This window comes from Palaemon carinicauda, chromosome 42, assembly GCF_036898095.1.
Source record: "Palaemon carinicauda isolate YSFRI2023 chromosome 42, ASM3689809v2, whole genome shotgun sequence".
NCBI classification, from domain to species: Eukaryota; Metazoa; Arthropoda; class Malacostraca; order Decapoda; family Palaemonidae; genus Palaemon; species Palaemon carinicauda.
The window spans coordinates 27,210,383-27,233,000 of record NC_090766.1 but is presented as its reverse complement, the minus strand read 5'-3'; the positions used below and the strand labels follow the sequence as shown (position 1 = coordinate 27,233,000).

Genomic DNA, 22,618 nt, shown 5'->3' with positions numbered 1-22,618 from the left:
CAAGCAAGAGAACTTTACCCAAAGACAATGGAAGACCAAGGTACAGAGATTATGGCACTACCTAAGACTAGAGAACAATGGTTTAATTTTGGAGTGTCCTAGAAGAGCTGCTTGCCACAGCTAAAAAATATCTTCCCTTATCAAGATCAAAGTAGCCACTAAAAATTTCCTTGCAGTAGTTAACCCCTTGAGTGAGGAAGAATTGTTTGTTAATCTCAGCATTGTCAGGTGTATGAGGACAGGATAATGTAAAGAATAGGCCAGACTATTAGGTGTATGCATAGGCAAAAGGAAAATGAGCCGTAACCAAAGAGAAGGATCTAATGTAGTACTGTCTGGCCAGTCAAAGTACCCATTAACTCGTGGTAGTATCTCAACAGGTGGCTGGTGCCCTGGCCAACCTACTAATGGTTATCCAAGAATTTCTAATCACATGTTCTATTAAAGAGTTTTTATTTTCTTTCCTAGCATCCTTGAAATAAATTTTCATAGGTTTCATTACGAGTAACTCATGGCTTCACATTATACAAACATTTTGTTTTCTTTCTCTTGAAAGCCATTCTGAATCTCTCATTAAGAAACCATCTGCTTCGTCCGTTAGACCGTAATGTGGAATTTCCGAGTCCATGCCAACTTTAAAAGAATCTTCCATTCATGTATGGCTTTTCTAAAATTTATTCTATTATCATGAGATTATTTACTATTCTCAAATGTAGTTCATCAAATTCCTGAAATAATTCTTTTCTTGAGCACTATCATAAGGGAAACCATATTTGGTTGCAACCTTTAGGCAAAAGGATTATACAAGGCTATCATTAAATGCATCTACCTTAACCCTGCTGCTACAAGTACCAATAATGTGTTAATCCTTTGCTACCTTTTCAGAAATCGTCACCATGGACATAAAATTGCCATTAATAAAATATGGTTTTATTTATAATTTTTCATCAATATGACAGATATAATGAATAAAACAGGTACTGTTTTATATTAAGCTACTGTATTATGTGGTCCCTTCAAAACCAACATCCTTAATTGCTGAACATATCTCAATACACCACCTTGAGACCAGTGGACTGTTGTGGTCTGTGATTATTTATTTTTTTCTACACAGGATTAACTTCAAACTTTACATAGATTTCAGCTATCAGTAGCAATAAGTGAAACAGGAACTAAATGAACTTTACCGTGGAATTTTATGCATATTGTTACTTATATTACTTTTCCCTCATAGGTCTCATCATTCTGATTATCTGCTGCTTGTGTTGTACAAGAATCGATTCGCCACTCTTCAACATATGCAATGCTAGAGGCCCTAAAAGTGCGGGGTACACTAATGCGTAAACTATTAGGAAGGGCGTTTTACTTTTTATTACTTCATTTGTGGACATGGTCTATTCCCACCATAGGTGCCCATGGAAACAAAGCACAATTGTTTATCTTTGAATAATAATTTCAATTATCCAATTAAACAGAAATTGTATTTTATCATTATTTTAATGTACTTACTTGAAGATTAGTAACGAACTGCTATTTGTACTTCCCGCACAATCACGTCCTTATTGTGTGGAACGGCCAGTTTTAATACTTTGTAAATACTTTACACGGGTAGTACATAAAAGCAAAGTTTTGATTTTACCAAATTGTTATCATAATTTGCACTTAGTTTTTTTTTTATACTGTATAATCAAATCAATAAAGCTAATAAATAATTACTTATTTTTTTAACCCAAGACCTCACTGTTGCTTCAAAACAACAGTGTTGAAAGGAAGTTTGAGGAAAGAAAAAAAATACTCAGGGATTTTCTTTTATTATAAAGAAAATTATATAAACAATTACATTACCTATTTACAATTTTATGTCTTATCTCAAACAAATCAGTAACTACCTCTAAAAAATATAACTGGTATTCGAGATAACACACATTTAAGCACTGTACATTAATCAACTGCTTATATTCAAAATGAATATAGCAGAAGACAACGCACAACACCATTTATACATAGTTATTCTGTACACCTTCATAAAATATGTATGAACATAATTACAACCCCGTTTAATATCTATTCAATATTTACAGTGAGTTATATAACAAATCACCGGGTGTAGTTGTCATGGCATGTGTTAAGTTGCATTTAAAAAAAAAAAAAAATTTGAAAGACATATGGAAACGTAAAGGGTCAAACTAGTTTTTAACATTCTTCTCTTGCGCATCTAATTCTTGATATCTGTGAAACATCATCTTTTTGACACAATCTTTGTAACTGTCTCCAACTACACTGTAAGTACTACCTTGCATTCCTAAACCGGCACTAGACACCCTTCGTTCAGTCTCGATTATGGAGGTACGTCCCTGATTAGCTTTACCCAAACCTTGCCCGTCGGTCCAACCCATCTTTTTAAGGAGCTTGTTTCCAATGTTATCACTGCCGATACCTTGACGAGTTGGTTCTTCGTACTTGGATGCAGCCACCTCTTCTCTTGCAGCCATATACCGCTCCTAGAACAAATTAAAGCCCGGTCAAATAATTGTTCACAGAAAATAGAAAACAGCATTTGAACTACGGAAGGTCCTTAACCACAAATCCAACTAAAATCACAATTCCCAGATACTGTATCAAGAGTTTGTATAATGTAATAAGATAAAGAAATATACAACAAGATTAAACCTTTTACTAGTCAGCAAAATTACATTTGTAATAATTTCATTTATTTAACATGATATGACTTTTGTAGCTGAAAATCTTAGGCAGAGTCAGGTTATGCATACCCTATGACAAATTTAACAAAATCTGACTTTCAAGCAGCTTCTTGGAACCTATTAATTTTTGTAAGATGAAGACCAGTTATAAGTGGCATGGTTTTTCTGGGTCTACTTAATTTGAGCCAAAACTTGCAACAGAAATTGGAAAAAAAAAAATATATATATATACTATAAACTACAGCAATACACTCCAATAGTCTTAAATTTGAGATAATCTTAATTTACCTTCAATTTATTGGGTGCAGGGACAGCTGGTTCACCATATTTTTGCCTTCTTTCCTTTGCTCTGTCTCTGTACTGCTGGGCTGTCATACCAGGAGGAACATCACCAGAACCCTTGTTTTTCTTAAGATTCTCCAAATTAGTTTTGTGTAAGTCTGATAATTGCACATGCCTGAAAATTGAATAAAAGAAGACTGAGTAAGTGTGAAAACTTGTATGTCAACTCAGTTAACCAAGATATCCGATTTATTTTTAAAACGACAATTCTTTAAAAAGCGGAGAAAGAATCCCTTAGTTTACTAGATTTGTCTACTCACCTCCCAAGAGCTTCTTTATTTGGGAACTGCCTTTTGCAAAGAAGACAAGCCATTTTCACATAGTCAACTAATTTCTCTTCTCTGTCATCAGCAGCAGATCCTCCAAGAGCAGAAGACCCCTCCTCTTCACTGTCACTACCTTCACCACCGTAGGCAGCAACCAAACCAGATTTATTTGCTCCTGGAAGCTTATTCATCCCGGCTAATACCTGTAAAATATAAATTCTAAATAAGCTCCTGGGATGCTTATTAGCATAAAATATTTGAAAACGCTTCGCCTAAACAAATCTGGTTGAAAATAGTTTATTTTAACAGTTAGAAATATTTTAGCTGAACACCAAAACTTTCACACGCTATAAAAAACTTGACAATTACTCCTGGTTTAAAAATTTCAAATCAAATATTTAAGAGTACATACGGGAGAAGTGTCCTTTTTCATATGCATCTGGAACACCTGCGACTGCTTCTCCATGAGAGCTGCGCGATCCCTTCTTTCCAGTAACACTGCAAAAGCTGCATCTGCAGCCCCGGTGCCACTGCCTTCACCACGGGCTCCTCCAGCAGGTTCAATAGCAGGAGACTTCCCTAGCGTTGAACTTTCATTTCGCTTATTTTGGGCCTTTGCCCATCTCTCCATATCTTTGGCAATTTTCTTGGCAACTTTGACCTTTGAAAAATGAGTAATTACCATAAATATTTCCTCAAGAAAATACAAAAGATCGATATGCTATTATGAACATGACATTAGTGAATAACAAATATACATAGAATAATACCTTGTCTTGCTTATCCTTTTCCTTCTCTTTCTTGTCACCTTTCTTTCCCTCTTGACCATCTTCTCCAACTGGGGCAGGCAAGTATGTGGACTTTTCAGCATCCCAATACAAGTACTGTCCAGTTTCAGCATTATAGTAATACTGACTCCCGGCATCGTAATAAAGCGTTGTTGAAGGGTCATAATAATATCCCGAGGTTTCATCATATTGGTATGTGCTGACATCAGGTGGAGCTGCAATGAAATTCATGGCTTAAAACCCTACAACACTTTGCTATTACAGCATATAACAGTAACCCTGCTCAACTGCTGGAATGAAAGGATCCTAAACTATCAATATGTTGAATAAACTGCTAAAATATTACTCATTATTTATAAAAGCTCATACATGAGGAACAACCATTTTAGTTTAATTTCATTCCCTGCAGACTACAGTATATGAAAAATTTTATTTTGAATGAAGTTTTACAATACCTAGCAATACTTACGGTAGGTAGGATAATCACTTGTGGTCATCTGCACACCATCATAATTTGTGGTGGTGGATGATGTTTGTGTGTAAGTCTGTTCAGTAGTGGTGGTGGTGGTAGTAGTGGTTGCCGTGCTGTAAGTACTCTGAGCAGCCGCTGCTGCCACTGCCGCAGCTGCTGCTGCACTGGTCGAAGCTGTGTTTGCAGCAGATTTTTGTTGCATTGCCTGAAGAGCTGACTGGGCAACTGCCGCTGCAGCATTCACAGAATCTGATTGATTTGCACTTCCCTGCTGCTGTTGATTTTGTTGATATGCCTGATAATAAATAAAAAGGACTGTGATATCAAAGACCTTAATCATCAATTAATAGTTTTAAAAAGAATACCCTAACTTTCAACATAGACTTGAGGGCACGTACACAAGAGAGCAACTTGTGTTTACACCTCTTAATTTTAAAAGTTCAGTAACAAATTGTCACCTGAAAAACTATCATTACGTAAAACACTAAGGATAAAATTTTATCAAACAAAAACAAAGCTCTGATAAAGAATCTGTGACCTCAGCAGTCATACTGTAAGCCTCATATATGAAAAATAGTGAGCAATATCACAACAAAAACAACAAAACAAACAACCGAGTGATTTACTATAAATGAATGACTTCTTTGCTGACAATGATTATAATGGGAATTCTAATATTACCCCAAACCTTCGATTCCCAATTGAGGTTTATACAAAGCACCTTAAAGAAACTATGAGAACAAGGCTAGGAGCAAATCCATCTTGTGTAACTTTTGAATAACAGTTAGTAGTATAATACTCTTAGTGTATTGTATCTATTGTTACCAAAAAGGTATCATCACAATGCATGAAAAAAAAAAAAAAGTTCAAAGCACTAATCTTAACCTGAAATTGTCTGAATGGGGAATCTTAATAGAATGTGTACTAATTTTACAGGACCAAAAAGAATTTCTAATAAACACTTTTGTATGTCTCATACTCATAATGAAAAATAAAGATGACAGATCACGGTGGGAGAAGCACAATACGCGACAAAATACCTTGTTAAAATATACAAATTACAAAATCAATAAAATTATATAGGAAATCAACCAAAAAACTTTCTTACTTGGGCCTGCTGCTGGTAGTACATGGTGTAGTACTGTACATATGAAGCGTGTTCCTCTGGTGTTTGAGCATATAAGGAGGCACTGTATTCAGCTAACTGCTTTATGTCAGCACCTGCAGTATACTCTGCAGGTTGTTGATACTGTTGCTGACTTGACCAGTTATTACCTATTAAGAAAACAAAAATTAATCACTACAATTATATAGCACTAATATCTTGAAGAATCAAGATGAAACATATCTCGAGACATCTTTCCATTTTATGGATACAGTATTCAATATAACTTCTGTTTCTTAGATAAAAATTTTCCCTCCTTCCATTGCCTTTATTCAGAGAAATTTAACTTCACCCACATTCTTTTTATAAAAACATTTTTAGTAAGAGCCATCTTTTAATGCACAACCAATTCATTCTATATAAACTTAGCTATTTCATAACTTTTCATTACAAATGAAGCTAAAACTGTTAACTCAGAAAGCATCATTAAAAGAAATGAAAAAAATTATATAATTTAGGTTTACGGGAAATAATCCAACATGAAATTTACTCTGAACAAAATTTGAACAGAAAAAACTATATAATCATGTGGCTCAAAAGAGAATATCCAGGATTAACATCTACCTAAAGATTTATATGGCAGCTGACAAACATAAAAAAAAAAAAATTGATCATTACTTATCACTTTGCATTAGACTGAACTAATCGTTCTTTGCTACCAGTTTTATAACATTTATTTGTAATGCTTCATGATGCTCATTCAATAAGTGCCCAAGCTAAAATTGCTGTCACAACCATTCTTAAAAGATCATAAACTTCTAATATAAAGTTTTTGCAGGAAAAAAATTTAATGCCATAAGTATAATTCAAGGGAACTTGAAAACATTTCAACTTACCCGAGGTGGTGCTAGTTCCATTGTTCTGATTAAGTTTGAAGTAAGATATTGTAACCTGTAAACAAGAATTTAAATTATCAATTAGGTCACTCAAAGTGAAAAATTTATTTTTTTCAAAAGTTTGGCTAATTTCAAAATTACGAGGAGCACAGCATTTATTCGTGATCATACAAAATGGAGTTTAGCAAATCATTACTATAAACTAGAAAGTACAATTGCAGTCACTCACTAACCTGTTTGCCATCTATGGTAAGTGGGGAATGAGCGATTTTGTTGTAGAGCTGCATGGAATCCAAGACTGAGTTAAGATCTAAGTAACAAACTCCTCTCGAAGTATTTGTCAAAGGGTCTCTACCTATACGAACCGACCGTATGGGTAAATCACTTCCCACGTGCTGTATGGCTTGTAGCACGCTTTCTTCAGTACTTAATACATCCAACCCTCGGAGCAATAAAACTGGAAAAAATAATATAAGTGAATCTTAAGACAACAATGCAAATAATTAAGCGACAAAATCATTTTACTGTACATATATATACCCAACCATCAAATCTTGATTACCCAAATCTATCGTATTCAATGTAAAAATGCCTAGATAACCAAACACTAAACCATTGATGAAATGAGATTACTTCAAGATTTCAAGGCCATTTAATTTCAAGGAAACTATGGTACCAAAGTACAGAGACGGGAACTACTGCAAAAAAACAGAAAATAAATAAACACTTACTATTTGTTGGATAAGTACAAACTTCATCACTGCCCTCCTCCCCAGCTTCTGATACATGACGAGGAGCAGAACACTTGAAGCACGAGTCGCGGCGTTTAAAATTGTGTGCACCGCACTGAAAGTTAAAGACCAGTAATTAAAATACTTCTCCCATTACAAATTCTATTTCATAATTTTAAAGCAGAATAGAAAAAATATCCAGAAATCAAATTTCAACCTTTGGAAAAAATATTCAGAATTTAAGTTTCAACCTCATGAAGATGCCGTAACTTACCCTAATACAGAACCAATCTTGTGAGGCCTTGGACTGCCTCTCAGAGGATTCTTTCGGAATGGAATACTGCAATGTTGCCCTATACACATCTTGTAGAATAAGTACGCCCTGGAAGAGATTCCAATCCCTGAATTAGTTACTGACCTCCGAAAGACTATTTTAGGTTCTTACATGAGCCGTGACTTTTGGGTCTCCTACTCAGCCTTGCATGGGCTAGATAAGAGCAAATCCAACAGGAGGACACAACTAATAATATATAGTAGGTAAGTATCTTAATGCAGCTTTAATGCCAGTATGGTAATGTTAAAATGGTGTACAAGGTGAGAAGCACAAAAAAAAAAATAAGAAAAAAAAGTACATTTAAAAAAAGAGCAAAAAACAGGAGGGAGAAAAGAGAGCGCTTGAGAGCAACAGAGGGTCTCATCATACCTGTGTAAGAGCTCTTCCCTAAATCCCACATATGGCAACAACAGGCAAAAGTCACTAAGCTCAAACTACAGAGGAAGGAGGAGTGCCAACACCCTGGCTGGAGGAGAACCTGGTGCCGAACATGGATGATGTGGATGTATCGGGTGAGCACTTTACTGTTGTGGTTGTAGTTGTTGATGCTGTTAAAGCAGCAGAGGGTCCCGCAGGGTTGCCCTTAAACTTGCTCCTGGTTCTATTTTCAGTAGCTAATAAATATCAATGACTGACGCAAGCATGCATCCTTCAAATGTTGTGCTCTTTAGGGACTTTCAAGAGTAAAAATATTTTTTTTCTTACTTTACCATCTCTTTTTAAAAGAATAAGACCACCTCTGAATGGCAACAGTAATTCATTACACCAAAAAGCAATTATTCAAAGCAAAAGTATGTGTCAGATGGTTTTAAAAAAAGCTTATTTAATCTATTATCAGAGTACAGGTAGTAGAGATATCTCATTCACTGATTTTAGAAGTGGTCTTAACTCTGCAAATCCCTGGCCATGCTCTAATTGTTAATAAGCCACTGCCTTAGATGAGCAAAAATTCTACAATTAAAGGTTCACTGATTCCTAAGTCAGCTTAAACTACAATTTGTGTTCAGTCACTCAGACATTCATCCCATGGAAATAGAGAAAGGTCATGCTCACATAAAATGTACAATATCAAAGAACAAAATGGGCAAGCGTGACTTTAAAAACTCAGACAAAAGAAAAAAAACTATTGTGCACTCATAGTGATGTAGAAAACAAGATTTGATGCTTAAAGGGAGTAGCAGCTATATAAAGGATGAAAAGGGCGATATATATATAATATACTCTCATAACGCACATGTACAGTAACTGGTCAAGTCTAACATTAACAGTTCCTCAGAGAAAGTGACACCAGAGTTATCTGACTCAACATTGGAAGCAAAAAATGATAACAGAGGAACCAAAATGGCTATGATGATGATGTATTATAGGAAAGGTAAACCCAGTATTACTGGCAGAGCTGGCTGGATCATGACCCCTTGGCCATGGCCATGGGGTCCAAGGACCCAGCCGGGGGGAACTGCCGTGGGCCGGGCCGGGCCGGCAGGGATTCACCGCGATACCTGTTTGGCTTCCATCCACCGTGTGGCGTCATGTACCGTCGTAAACTCCACGAAGGCAAAGCCTCTTGATGCACCTAGACGCAAGAACACACACAAGCAAGTGTTAATTAATGATGTTCTTTAAGAAGGCGTGAGGAGGGACACTCAACGTTGCTCCCTCAATTGGCCGTGAGTTGGCCCTGTGGCCACTAACCAACCACTATATGCCCACCTCGCTGGCTCTTTTTCTTCTCCATTACTAGTACAAGAACTGGGTTAATTGAAAGGTCACAGGGGCCACTAACAACATACCATCAACCTAAATAAATATCACACCACCTTCAATCACAACAGCTCCTTTAGGCTGACTGTTCTTTCATACAATACTTAGCAATATTCACACACTTTAATCCACTATAATACAAACATACATAAAACCATCCACACTTGAAAAGTAGGTACTAATGTACATCCACACTGAAAGAAAACAGTCAACTAATTACACTAAGATTTGATAGAGTAGCCTTGCCCCTTCAGCTGCAACCCTGCCAAATACTCAAGAGGGATAAAGGTATATCATCATTTGCTGTAAACTCAGATGGTACAAAAAGATGGGAAGAACTGGCTTATATATGAATTAAATTGACAAATTTATAATTTATTCCAATTTTATTTTTGCAAGTATAACTATTAATTATGAGTTAAATGTTGCACTGCTCTAGATCATAAAAATCTCCAAAGCATATTTATACTTTAAATATAGAGAGAATTCAAAATTATGATAAAATAGACTAATTTATCATAATTGAGTAATAGTGCATATCAAATATAGTAACCACAAAATTTGAAAATGACCTAACAATCTCAATAGTAAAATACAATAGCAATAATACATAAAACCATTAACAGAGCTGCTGATGAATCTGCGGTCATTGATACGGCACCTGGAAGAGTTAGATTTAGTGACGACAATCGACATAAGAGTACTGTATGCTGATTCCTAAATAACCCTGTGACCTGTGGCTTCCTACAGCCAGCGAGATAAACACAAGTGGACAGGAAAGAACATGGATAACAGAAAATGGGAACTAAAACATAAAAACTGAGGAGTTTGTGGGGCTAAAATAACCCATGGGAATGTAACTTTACCTGATTCTTTTTTCCGGACTAGTCTTATGTCTTTCGGCATAAGATTGCAGGCCAAAATGTCAGCACGAATCTGCCAAGAAAAATAAGAAGGAAAGTCATTAATTTTCCTTCAAATCTATACCATCATGATTTAATGAAGAACTGAACAAGCAAATTACATTAATAAGCAATCATGCATGATTCCTTTCAATTAATTAAACTTACCCACCAGTACAAGTTTACATTGTTATATAATATACGAGTAACCCTTTGAGCTCCATTGGACATAATTTACTTCCACTATTTCTACTCCCCTCAGCGTCACACAATGTAAATTACATACAGTAATTACCAGTTTTTTCTCTTATAATTTACGTATATGAAGTTTACAGAATATTTAATATAATGGATATCAAAGGAAAGGAAATTCAGTGCCAGATATACAATAACGAATGTTGTAGTCCTATTTTGTTTATTTTTGAGCTAAAATTAGTTACAGAAAGTACTATGTCCAAATACGGGCCTGAAGCTCAAGCATCAAATAATTTTTCAGAGGTGTTGAGCTCAGTGTTAAAAAAAATGTAGAAAATGCAATGAATATAATACCTGTATATGACTTATGTGAGCATCTGATTAGTTCCTACATCTCGTATTCTAATTTTAGGAATTACATTGAGTGCATTTTTTGTTACCCAATAGACCACTCAAATTAGAAAAATCTAGGGGTCTATATTAATGACAGGAGCAATGACTCATGATACAAGTATCTATAATAATCTTATTCCTCTGATTAAAGAATGGTTATAAAACAGCAGATACTTTAAAAATGTTGTCCACACTTACATCATTTTCTGTTATATGTTGTGCAAGGCCTCGGACCATAATTGTGTTGTTTGGGGGTTGAGACTTGTAATCGGTACGCTCGTCGTCATAGCTGAAAACAAATTTTTGTTACTGACATATGTAAAAGCTTACAGTATTAATCATTTAGAAATATTTCTATAATTTGATGCATCAAATAGTTAGATTTCATCTAAACCTTCATTACTAAAGATTATAAAAAAGCAATTTCTAACCACAATTTAATTGAAAATCAGCAAATATACAAACATTATTCAATACTTACTGATCTCTGTCGCGGTCATAGTCTCTGTAATCCCTGTGCTCTCTGTCTCGACGAGGGCTTCTATCACGGTCCTCGTCCCTCCAGCGTTCACGATCACGATCCCTATCCCTGTCTCTGTCCCGATCACGATCCCTGTCACGATCTCGATCCCGGTCTCTATCCCTATCTCGGCGGTCCCTGTCTCTATCCCTTCTATCGCGATCTCTATCACGATCCCTGTCTCTATCTCTCCTCCTCTCTTCACGATCACGCCTTTCTCGATGGCGTGGGGGATCTGGATCATAGGTGGCTGCAGCATAGCCTTCGTACGGATCAATACTGCTACGATGACTTCTGCTGCCCCCTGGGGCCGCAGCAGGAGCAAGATACGCACTCTAACAAAGACATTCCACAATCAAAATCCACTGGTTTGGAAGTAAGCAGCACAAAAATACTGAATATTCAGCTGTATACTGAACTGCACAACCAAGAGCATAGCTTTTAAACAATTAAAAGATACTAAGCTGACAATATCACACCATAGGAAAAATGGAAAAACTCTAGTGAAACACTTACACTAACTTGCGTAACGTACTGTGGATACTGAGCATACGCAGCAGCCTCTAGACTACCATAGGCTGCGGCTGCCGAGTACATGTGCTGATGGGCTGCCATAGCATTCAGCATTTCTCCAAGGCCTAAGCCATTGCCTTGCAACTGTCAAGGGGAGAGATAATATGAAATGTCACTCACTCCAGCAGCTTTCATATCAGTTGAATGTTAAATGCCAATATATCTCACTGAAAAAGGGGAACACATACAATGGGAAATACAGCGAGAAGGAAATGTGAGGAAAGAAAATAGAAGTGGTGTTCATTCAGTATAAATTTAAAAGATCAGAAGGCAAGGCTGATGAGCACTGGAGTACTACTCATAGGCACAGCCTAAGCATCAAGCCACAACACCTGGGACAACCCACACACTTATCCATGTTATCCTAGACACCACAAACACACTCGCTAGCCATACAACATTCGCGCACACAAGCAAACTGACATCACCTAGTTCTACAACCAGCAGTAGTAATGGTGGTAGTAGTAGTAGCAGCAGTGGTAGTAGTAGCGGCAGCATCATCCTCCCTAAACACTACCTACCACAAAGACAAACACCAATCGCAACCACACGGGTCATTGCATTTATAATCATCGATCGAGGCCACACTCGGCAAAACAAGATCTCAGATGCACTCCTTTTTCAATCAGGAATCAGCGACCCATTATAAAAACCATGCATGCTCTCTTCAGTCAAACTCCGGATATAGCCTAGACCAACAAACAAACTTACGGTGTACTGGATACTATGGATATTGGTGGTGGGTCTGGTCCCCTCATCATATCTCCAAATCTATACAGAAGAGAGAGAGAGTAATAGAAGGGGAACAAAAGGCATTTTCTTTTTACAATGTTCTCAATAACTACTGTACTTGCAACATAAAAATCATCTTTTTCTAACTTCAGGGCAACGATGAGGACACCATTCCACTCAAAGCGTAATAATGTCAACACCATCACCTAACATTAGCAAAACCTTTGATTTTTTTTTAACATTCTTAACAAGCAGCATCAAATGACCCACAAGAGGCACATGCAAACAATATTAATATTAAATTCTGCTACTAAAATGGCATGATCCAGATAATATTACATTTGAAGACCTCTGCTTAATTACAAGTCAGGATATCTTTATCAAAACCTTTCGACATAAATACTACTGATTTTAAGATTGATGATAATCAAATCAGAAATTCTAAAAACAGTACAGTATATCCAAGCTAAAGATGTAAAATTTGATTTGAAAATTTAATAAAATTACTTAATGAAAATAAATTGTATCTACTATACTGGACTCCATTATCAAAGACTGTTGAATAACAAGCTTCATGGGAAAACATGACAAAATTAACAGCAATAAAAAAAGGGTTGCATGAAACTCTAAATCAAACTGTGCAAGAATTCAAAAGGCAGAAAAAATGGGAAAACTTAGTTATCACAAAACTTCCATATGACTGGACATTGGGCCACAATTTGGCTTCATTTCTAGCATATTGAATTAGTTTTTAAGAAATATCTATATCACTCAAACTAAGCAATAATTTGCCAAAGGTCTCAAATTAATTAAAACAAGTGAAACTCTGCTTCAAATTCAGTAATTTATGTTGACCAATTATTTCTAAGAATACTAAAGATTTAGTTTAAGACTAGAATTCTACACTACTACAGTATTTCTAAAAACAATTACTAGAACTAATACCAAGTAAATGCAAGGAAAAAAAAGTGTACTAGGTTACTACTATAAAACACTATGAATTTTGCTCTGAAAATTGTTAATACAGAAATCTCTGAATACAGCAGCAATAATATTCTTTTATATCCATGTTGACTAAACTTAGGTCTTCAAACTTAGCTCGACTAACTACAGCACAACAATGAAAGCACGCACACAAATACTCTTGCTAAAGCCCGACTCAAAACTAATAAATCCTTCAGCTAGTTAGGGGTCGACTTGTTAACAGAACAATTTATTAACCAAGAGCTTTAAGATCCAGAACCCCAAAAATTATTAGGAAAAAGCAAAACCATTCAACAGGACAGGAATGTAACATGTTGCTAATACAAAATTCAATAAATCTCATTAAAGTACAGTATACACTATATGATGCTATTGTAAATTACAAAAATATCTATTCTAAGGAAATACGAACACTAACAAAAAACTAGCTGTCCTCTATTTCTTACCCAACCCTAATATTCCAGATACTCTATCGAATTATCTTCCTTAACAAGTACAGTAATCCACATACCCTATTGCTTAATGAGAGTCATTACCCTTAAACTGGCATTACGAAGAAATTTACACTATCGATTCAATCTGCTCTAATGAAGATGGTGTTAGTGGTCTCAAAATAAAAGCTAGTGCAAATAAAAAATGTATACACAAAGAAACTACTGTACAATGATCACCTAAAGGGGAATTTCAGCACACTACCATTGTACAAAAGCAATTTCTGCAAAAGAAATAGTGCTCTGGATAGCGATAGAAGAGATATTAGCGAAGGACAGATGTTAACATTACCTTGTATACCTAAAAGATATACATTGCATTAGTAAAAAGATGAATAGGGTTTTGTATCTCTACAATATACAGACAATCTACAAAGCAACATTGGCCTGAAAAAAATACTCTAACCAAAAGTCTACCATTATGGCATTACATGTCTAGGAATAAGCATTTCAACCAACCACATTACAACATAGGGGATTGCTATGGGACCATCCTTATAGCCAGTGCATGACCTACAGTTAACCTTTCCTTAAAAGTTAAACCCAAACACTCTGCACAGTAACCAGAGGCTATTTGAATACTCTGCCGATCTACCGGGAGCCAAAGTAGAATACAGTCGCACACACCCAATACCATGCACCAGAAGGCATCCTACCGTATAGTAAATATTCACCCCAAGACCAAATACAATACAGAGAAACCACAACCCATAGAATTGCAATAGCCGAGTCATCAAAGCAACAGCAACCATCTACCATAGCAACACCCAATAAACTCAATTTCAAACCTTTTACAACTTTGTCGATGAGAGAAAAAAAGTCAAGAGAAAGAAATAGGGAGAAAAGAGACAGAGAAAGAAATAGGGAGAAAAGAGACAGAGAAAGAAATAGGGAGAAAAGAGACAGAGAAAGAAATAGGGAGAAAAGGGGGCAGAAAAAGAAAGGGGGAGACAAGAGGCAGAGAAAGAAAGGGGGAGACAAGAGGCAGAGAAAGAAAGGGGGAGACAAGAGGCAGAGAAAGAAAATGGAGAGAAAAGAGGCAGAGAAAGAAAGGGGGAGACAAGAGGCAGAGAAAGAAAGGGGGAGACAAGAGGCAGAGAAAGAAAGGGGGAGACAAGAGGCAGAGAAAGAAAGAGGAGAGAAAAGAGGCAGAGAAAGAAAGAGGAGAGAAAAGAAGCAGAGACAGAAAGAGGAGAGAAAAGAAGCAGAGAAAGAAAGAGGAGAGAAAAGAGACAGAGAAAGAAAGAGGAGAGAAAAGAGGCAGAGAAAGAAAGAGGAGAGAAAAGAGGCAGAGAAAGAAAGAGGAGAGAAAAGAGGCAGAGAAAGAAAGAGGAGAGAAAAGAGGCAGAGAAAGAAAGAGGAGAGAAAAGAGGCAGAGAAAGAAAGAGGAGAGAAAAGAGACAGAAAGAAAGAGGAGAGAAAAGAGACAGAAAAAGAAAGAGGAGAGAAAAGACAGAAAAAGAAAGAGGAGAGAAAAGACAGAAAAAGAAAGAGGAGAGAAAAGAGGCAGAAAAAGAAAGAGGAGAGAAAAGAGGCAGAGAAAGAAGGAGAAAAGATGCGAAGAAAGAAAAGAGGCAGAGAAAGAAAGAGGGGAGAAAAGAGGCAGAGAAAGAAAGAGGGGAGAAAAGAGGCAGAGAAAGAAAGAGGGGAGAAAAGAGAGAAAGAAAGAGGAGAGAAAAGACAAAGAAAGGGAGAAAAGACAGAAAGAGGTAGAAATGAGGCAGAAGAGAAAGAGGGAAAAGAGAGGCAAAGAGAGAGAAAGGAGGTAAAGAGGGAGAAAAGTGGCAGAGGGAGAGAAAAGTGGCAGAGGGGGAGAAAAGTGGCAGAGGGGGAGAAAAGTGGCAGATAGGAAGTGTGGCAGAGAGGGAGAAAAGAGTAAGAGAAAGAATGAGAAAACTAAAGTAATTTCATGTCATCAAAATTACTATTGGTACCCAATGTTGATGACATACATACCATCATTAAATTGGATGTTAGAAAACTGGAAGATCTTGCACTTTAATGCAGAGGTTAAGATACTCTGCAGGCTTATAAAAACTTACTTTTGGGATTCTGGTAAAACCAGGATGGGTAAATGGAGGTTTTACCATTGACCTGTATGCCCTACAACCAGATCTTATCCCGATGTCCATATATCATGTAATCTACACAATTTTTGAGCCCAATAAATGAAATTTTGACTTTTCTTTGTGAAGTAATACTTGCTCAAGATTTAAAACGCCTAACAACCAATTGAAACTAATTTTGACAAGAAATTATGGCCACACTGCAATTTACTTTACTTTTTTTTTGAAAAATCACCAATAACAAGAATTCTTCCTGATAAAACTCCAAGACTCCACAATCGTTACTCGAGGCAAATGTTCCGGTGATAGGTACACGTGCTCAGTGCAAGTCCTAAAGAAAATGACATTTATATCTGACAAAACATTAAGCGATAATAAAGGCACTCACTGTATACCTAGGATGAAGAAATTCGGTAAACGCTCAGATATTAGAACTATAAAACAAGGTTAATACTTGCACACTCACCTGACTTTATTCAGCACTGTAAAACAACTTCAAAACTGTAGTTCAACAAACCTTTGTACTGCAATATCTTGAAAAAACAAAACCTATTCACATAATAATATAGTTTGCCAATTTTCATTCCCTCGGCTCAATCCTTAAAAAAAAAAAAAAAAACACCCACTGAACGGCATACACCTGTCAAAGTTTAGATAATCTGAGAGGCACCAACACTGCTCGTTTAACAGATCAACTGGGCCGTACCTAACATATCCCTAATGCAAACAATCACCAAAACTAATTACATTGACTTGACATAAAATGCACTGTGCATCATATCTATTCTTACTACTGTAATGACTTTCCCGTATTCAGTATATACAATAATTACAACAATTTACAAAGCTGCATTTTAATTTGCAAACATTTGTGAAGCTAGAAAAAAACATGCAACTGGTGGCTTTAGGAACTAAAAACACTGGGCGTAAGTACTGCTTAACTAAAACTATATAAACATTATATCACAAAAAAAGTAAGAATAGTACTAAACTAAGATCTTTAGTATAAAAGCAAATAAATATTTATATAATTGCACAATAAGCTAGAATGTAAATGATAAAATAAAAAAAATAAATAAAAAATGTCCAATAAAGTAGTTTAATAACTGAATATGGGTGGAACACTAAATACAACACACAGCAAAATCTACAAAGTCACATCACAGTCATCCCAAGAACTCACCTCCATCTTTTTTCCAAATTTAAAACAGCGCTAAGTTGTAATTGGTCTGCAACAAAAGAGAACCTCATTAACTCAATTTTGAAAGCAGTAGTAAATACAGTAACAAAAACTTCAATTTACTTTTAACTCTTCAAGCTAACAAGGCTGAAATAAAAAATTAAGTAAAGTAATGTATTCACTTGCTGTTATATAATTTAACCAGACAATTATTAGTGTTAAAATACTGAAAATTCACAGTACACTTAGATCTGCTGACACTTTTGGGCTTATAGCATCTTACTTTTCAAACTATAGTTATAGCCAAGCTTGCAATAATTATAATAATTATACAAGTGTTTAGTAAATTGAATAAACTGCAAAACAAAAAGGATAGAGAAAATCTTCGATTTAGTTGTCTGGTAGAATAATTCGATATACTGTACAGAATTTAGGATATGACTAAACACTAAGGGTGGGGAGGACATACTGTACAACATTAAAGCGAAACTTAACGGAATGGTAATGAAATCATTAAAAGGCGTGATGTAAGCCTCTAGACAAAATAACCAAGAATTAAAGACTTACTTAAAAACAAAAACTTAACCATTATGCAAACCTTGTAGAAATGTGAATGTGTATCGTCACTAAATTAGATAACCTTAGAAATTTACCATTTCAGTAGAATGGAATTTATCGGCGCATAAAAAACTTACTTTATATGCTAATAGAACTGACAATGTTAACCATGTACCTTAGCTATGTATGTACAGATAGTCCTCAAGGTGGAAACATGCAATTTACGACCACAAAGTTCCGCAAGCCAAATTTTGAAATCAGCGCTACTCTTGAAAGGTTCCTGAAGTTGCCACCACCCACAGCTTTATTCAAAACCCATTGTTTGCTTTTGTGATCGTCGTAGCTGTTTCTGAGTATTACTTACACCGTATTTTAGTCTTATTTCCGTAAATTACAGTGGACATCAAAAGTCATCTCCGCTGATGACACATTATCCTTGCTATGTCCACAGTTGTTACATTACAACTGATGAGTTAAATATAATAAGAACACAAGCATATGCTCACCAAGGATCGTAAAACACCTTTCACCATTTATAAGGGCCTGTCTGTATTTGGCAAGAAAAGGTAACAACCAACTAATATATTACATAAGAGCGTACTCAGCATTTTATATAACATTCATAAAAGCATGAGCCCATTCCGGCCCTACATGCTCTCTGCAGTCTCTAGCCCAGCATTGTTACAGGATCTTGGTTTTCAAAAGCTGTGACTCACTTTTAGTCAGACCTGGGTAACAATTTAATGGAGTCCAGTAACATGATGTTATCTTTGGACTAGAGCCAATAAAAACAAGTGGTATTCTCTACCTCCAAGCATGCAACAGGCCCTACATAAATTAGTGGTAAATGCTACTTCCAGTCAGTGGAAATGCAGTCTGCATTCCATGGTTAACCCCCCCTCCCACCAGGGCGATCCCAGCTGTGACAAAACCGCTGTCAGGTTCTTGACCTTTGACCTTTGGGTGTAGACATGAAACAGTTTTCAGTGCAATTACAGGATGTGTCCCAACCAACTACAACCTTAAAAGGGGTTAAGAATGTATATTGTTGGGCTTAATAATATACTAGAAATCCAACCCTATAGTGCGTAAACATGAAAATGATTGGTTAGTTCGGGTGTGCTGATTGACACTGGCTTAACCTTAACATCTTAACTAGAATGTACCAAACCTGACCTTAAGTTATATAACAAATTAGTGTTTGGCATAATTCCAGGACCTACAACCTTAACATTGGGATAAGTGTTGATGGTTGGGACTACCAAAAACATAAGTATATAAAAATGACTGAATTTCAACCTTGCGACACCACCTGATAGGCAAACGACTCGTCACCAAATGGATGTTTATAAGTTAAGCAGGAAACAGTGTTTGGAGGCAAATTTACGATTGAGTAACTTGGCTGCGGCTTCAGCGATTGATGCATTACAACGATTTCTGTTCCCTACCAAACATTTCATGATAACTGTTACAACAGTACTAATTGCAAATGTACAGGACGTGACCCAACCAACTAAAAACAACCGCGAGGTAATAATGCATATGGATGGAACAGCATTAATAGTAAAATCCGAACGATTCATAACCTAGGAATTTTGGAAACTAAGCAGGAGCTATCCGTGGATGGTGTGTGGACCGGTTGAACTTAAAAAATGTTGCCAAAGGGGAATCATAAGTAAATTGATAAAATACTTCAATAAGATCAATAAAAAGAACACTTTCACCATAAAGAAAACATTAAGAAAGATATTGCCTGTCCAGCAAACTATTCACTCCTTGGCATTTTTTTCCCACCATCCCCTTCAGTTCCAGCATGACTATCATCACAAAGATGTCTGCAAGAGGCTACTACAATCTATTTCAAAAGTTAATGTAAATTTCAACTATTGCAGTATTTTATTATTATGATAACGCTGTACATTCAGTATATAGCTATTATTGCTTGTGAAAAAAACAGAATAGACCAATATATATATATATATATATATATATATATATATATATATATATATATATATATATATATATATATATATATATATATATCAAAAATGTGTAATATATATATGTGTATATCTAGGGGTCCAAAAACTCAAAGAGTGTTTTGCCCAAATAATCATGATCAGAAAAACACAAGATAGAGAGTATGATGAATATATGGTTCATGTATTTGCCTAAAATTTGAAGTATCAAATTATTATTATTTTAATTGATGACTAGGTGAGAGAGATGATGATGATCATCATGTAAGCTACAATTCTAGTTGAAAATGCAATATGCTATAAGCCATAGAGCTAACAGTGAAAAATATCGAAATCCAACACTAAGTATATATATATAAATAAATTAATGAAACTGGTCTAAAACAGACTTAAAACACCTAGTTTTACTATACAGTATATTTGCCCAAATTAGTATGAGGAATTGTCAATATTAACAAATTTACTAAACACAAAGCCCACGTTATGCCCACGTTAGGCCTAACAATCAATAGGCCTAGTATATATTACACTAGCCCAGAACATATCGGTACCAATGATTAAACATAGCTATAATTAACCTAGTTCTTACCAATTACATTAAAAATTGACAGAAATTTATAAAGCAATGCGTCACGAGTACGGTCAAGAGCATTCCCTAGACAATACAAAAGACAATTAGCTAGATGTTCGTCAGTCTAGACAATATTAACCTTCTTAAAAAGATATACATAAAACTCTCACTTAAATAAACAGTATTAACTGGATGTCAGAAGCATACTTACACAGCTAGGTGCATTTGAATGTTAACACTAAATAAGACAACTGCCATTCACTAACTGATCTCTTCTGAACGGACAAAATGGCGCAAGTTCTCTCTCAGTATCCACCATCAGGAGTCCCAATGTTGCCAGATGTGTTAGTCTAAAAATCCCCAAAACAACTCAAAAATCCCCATTATCACAATTATACCTTCTTCTGATCCTGTAGGCTTTAATAATATATAAATTACTCACTATACTTCACATAAATTCAAGCAAATTAATTGCAATAATAGAAAGGTTTACTCATCTTTGTTTCCTCATCATAGAAATTTGTACAGAATATCCCCACCAGACACCAAAAATCCCCAAATCTAGGGATAAATCTCCATACCTGGCAACACTGGGCTCAATTCTCTCTCTCCACCATTAGGAGTCCTCCTACTCCTCTCAAACCCCCGATGGGTCAATAATGCGTTCGGATCTCTTAGTCTTGACTTCCTCTTACATTCTATGTCATTATTGATATCTTTTCTTGATGTTTATACCAGTTTATAGATATATAAACCTTCATATGTATAAATTAATTTACATAAAGGTTAAAACCCAATAATATGATAATATTTTAACCACCGAAAAAATATTATGAATATTAAAATGAAGTCAGAAGAAACAGAGTACGATTACGACGTTCTCATGACGCAAGTCTCAGTACAAAACCGAACACTGCTTATGATAAGCAATTCGGACAAACGTTTTTCCATTACAATTATTTATGCTACACTGTTTTGTGTTAGCTCTAAAATATTAAATGAAATTCACTTGTTATATGGTGAAAAGAAAATATCATATCCAAACACAAATATCTGCGGGCAGACTAAATTGCAGTCCAAATTGACAACCTGTTCCTGTACTGCGTCATTTCGAATAGCCAGGGAAAAAAATCGATATACAATATGAATCATGTTTTATTCTTTTATCAGTTATGTAAATCCACATTGAATTTATTTGTATTAAAACTATCAAAGTAGCATGCTCGTCAACCCACCATGGAATCTACTGCCGTTGTTTTGGTTCAACTGCTCAAGACTGAGAAGTATGGATTTTTCTGGCAAAATGTAGAAACATTAATAGTTATTGGAGAAAAAACTAAAGAGAAACAATTAACTTAATTGCGATCATCTTTTAATACAACTAGCATTGTTTATAATGTGGTATAGCGGCATCTCCAATGTTTTCTGGACTGGAGAAGATCATTTAAATAGCGCGTGTTTGGAAAACTCGGGGAGGAATGGCGGAGGGGCAAATGGGGGAGAATCTCCTAATATGCACACAAGTTAAAATAGATTTTGCAGGACCCCACTGCAGGTCACAGAGTTGATCCCCACACAACAGACGCAGATCCTTCCATTGTATTTACCACTTTTTTCCCCTTTAAAGGCATGGGCGTGCCGGTGTTTTTCTTTTTTTATTATTGTTTCTTTCTTTCTTTTTCGTCATTGTGTAGGCGTTAGTCTTAAAATGTTGTGGCACCATCTGCGTTTGATCAATGTCTCAATAAATTTAATTAAATATTGAATATATATAGTAATTGCAACTCCAGGCTAACATGAAAAAAAAATTTCCGTGAAAATATGTTATTAATTAATTATAGATTGTTATTAATTTTAACGACCATAGCACAGTATGAAACTTTTTCCTTTAAAACATTGTCTACTATTCTATCAAAAATGTACACACATTAGCATTAAAAGAAATATATAAGAATATCGGTATTAACTTAGTAAGTGAATGTCACAATAGATGAGGAAGATAAGGGAAATATGTAGGCTATATGTTATACAGTATAGTAAGCGAGTATTGAATGTTTACACACACACACACACA

At 35.6% G+C, this 22,618-nt stretch overlaps 2 protein-coding genes across 3 annotated transcripts in view; one reads left to right on the top strand and one right to left on the bottom strand.

Annotated features, from left to right (window-relative positions):
• Positions 1-1,695, top strand: part of LOC137632767 (uncharacterized) — a 60,932-nt gene extending 59,237 nt beyond the window's left edge. The window contains exon 13 of the mRNA XM_068364845.1: positions 1,235-1,695. Within this exon, the coding sequence (XP_068220946.1) occupies positions 1,235-1,344 (110 nt within the window). The 3' untranslated portion in view covers positions 1,345-1,695. The remainder of the gene's footprint in view (positions 1-1,234) is intronic.
• Positions 1,696-1,795: 100 nt separating this feature from the next.
• LOC137633298 (RNA-binding protein 5-like) lies at positions 1,796-20,879 on the bottom strand. Of its 2 annotated transcripts, XM_068365519.1 has the most exons (19): positions 20,756-20,879; positions 17,437-17,482; positions 12,692-12,751; positions 11,924-12,064; positions 11,369-11,742; positions 11,086-11,176; positions 10,264-10,333; positions 9,136-9,209; positions 7,577-7,684; positions 7,303-7,417; positions 6,805-7,028; positions 6,572-6,626; positions 5,679-5,845; positions 4,568-4,865; positions 4,081-4,313; positions 3,723-3,971; positions 3,305-3,513; positions 2,991-3,159; positions 1,796-2,501 (listed from the first exon to the last, which is right to left on the bottom strand). In XM_068365519.1, exons 2-19 carry the CDS (start codon positions 17,440-17,442, stop codon positions 2,187-2,189), a joined length of 2,958 nt encoding a protein of 985 aa, XP_068221620.1. In that variant the 5' UTR covers positions 17,443-17,482; positions 20,756-20,879; the 3' UTR covers positions 1,796-2,186. The 2 variants fall into 2 exon arrangements, with proteins under 2 accessions (XP_068221620.1, XP_068221621.1); XM_068365520.1 differs by lacking the exon at positions 12,692-12,751 and having other exon boundaries at positions 20,756-20,878.
• Between the last annotated feature and the right edge of the window lie 1,739 nt (positions 20,880-22,618).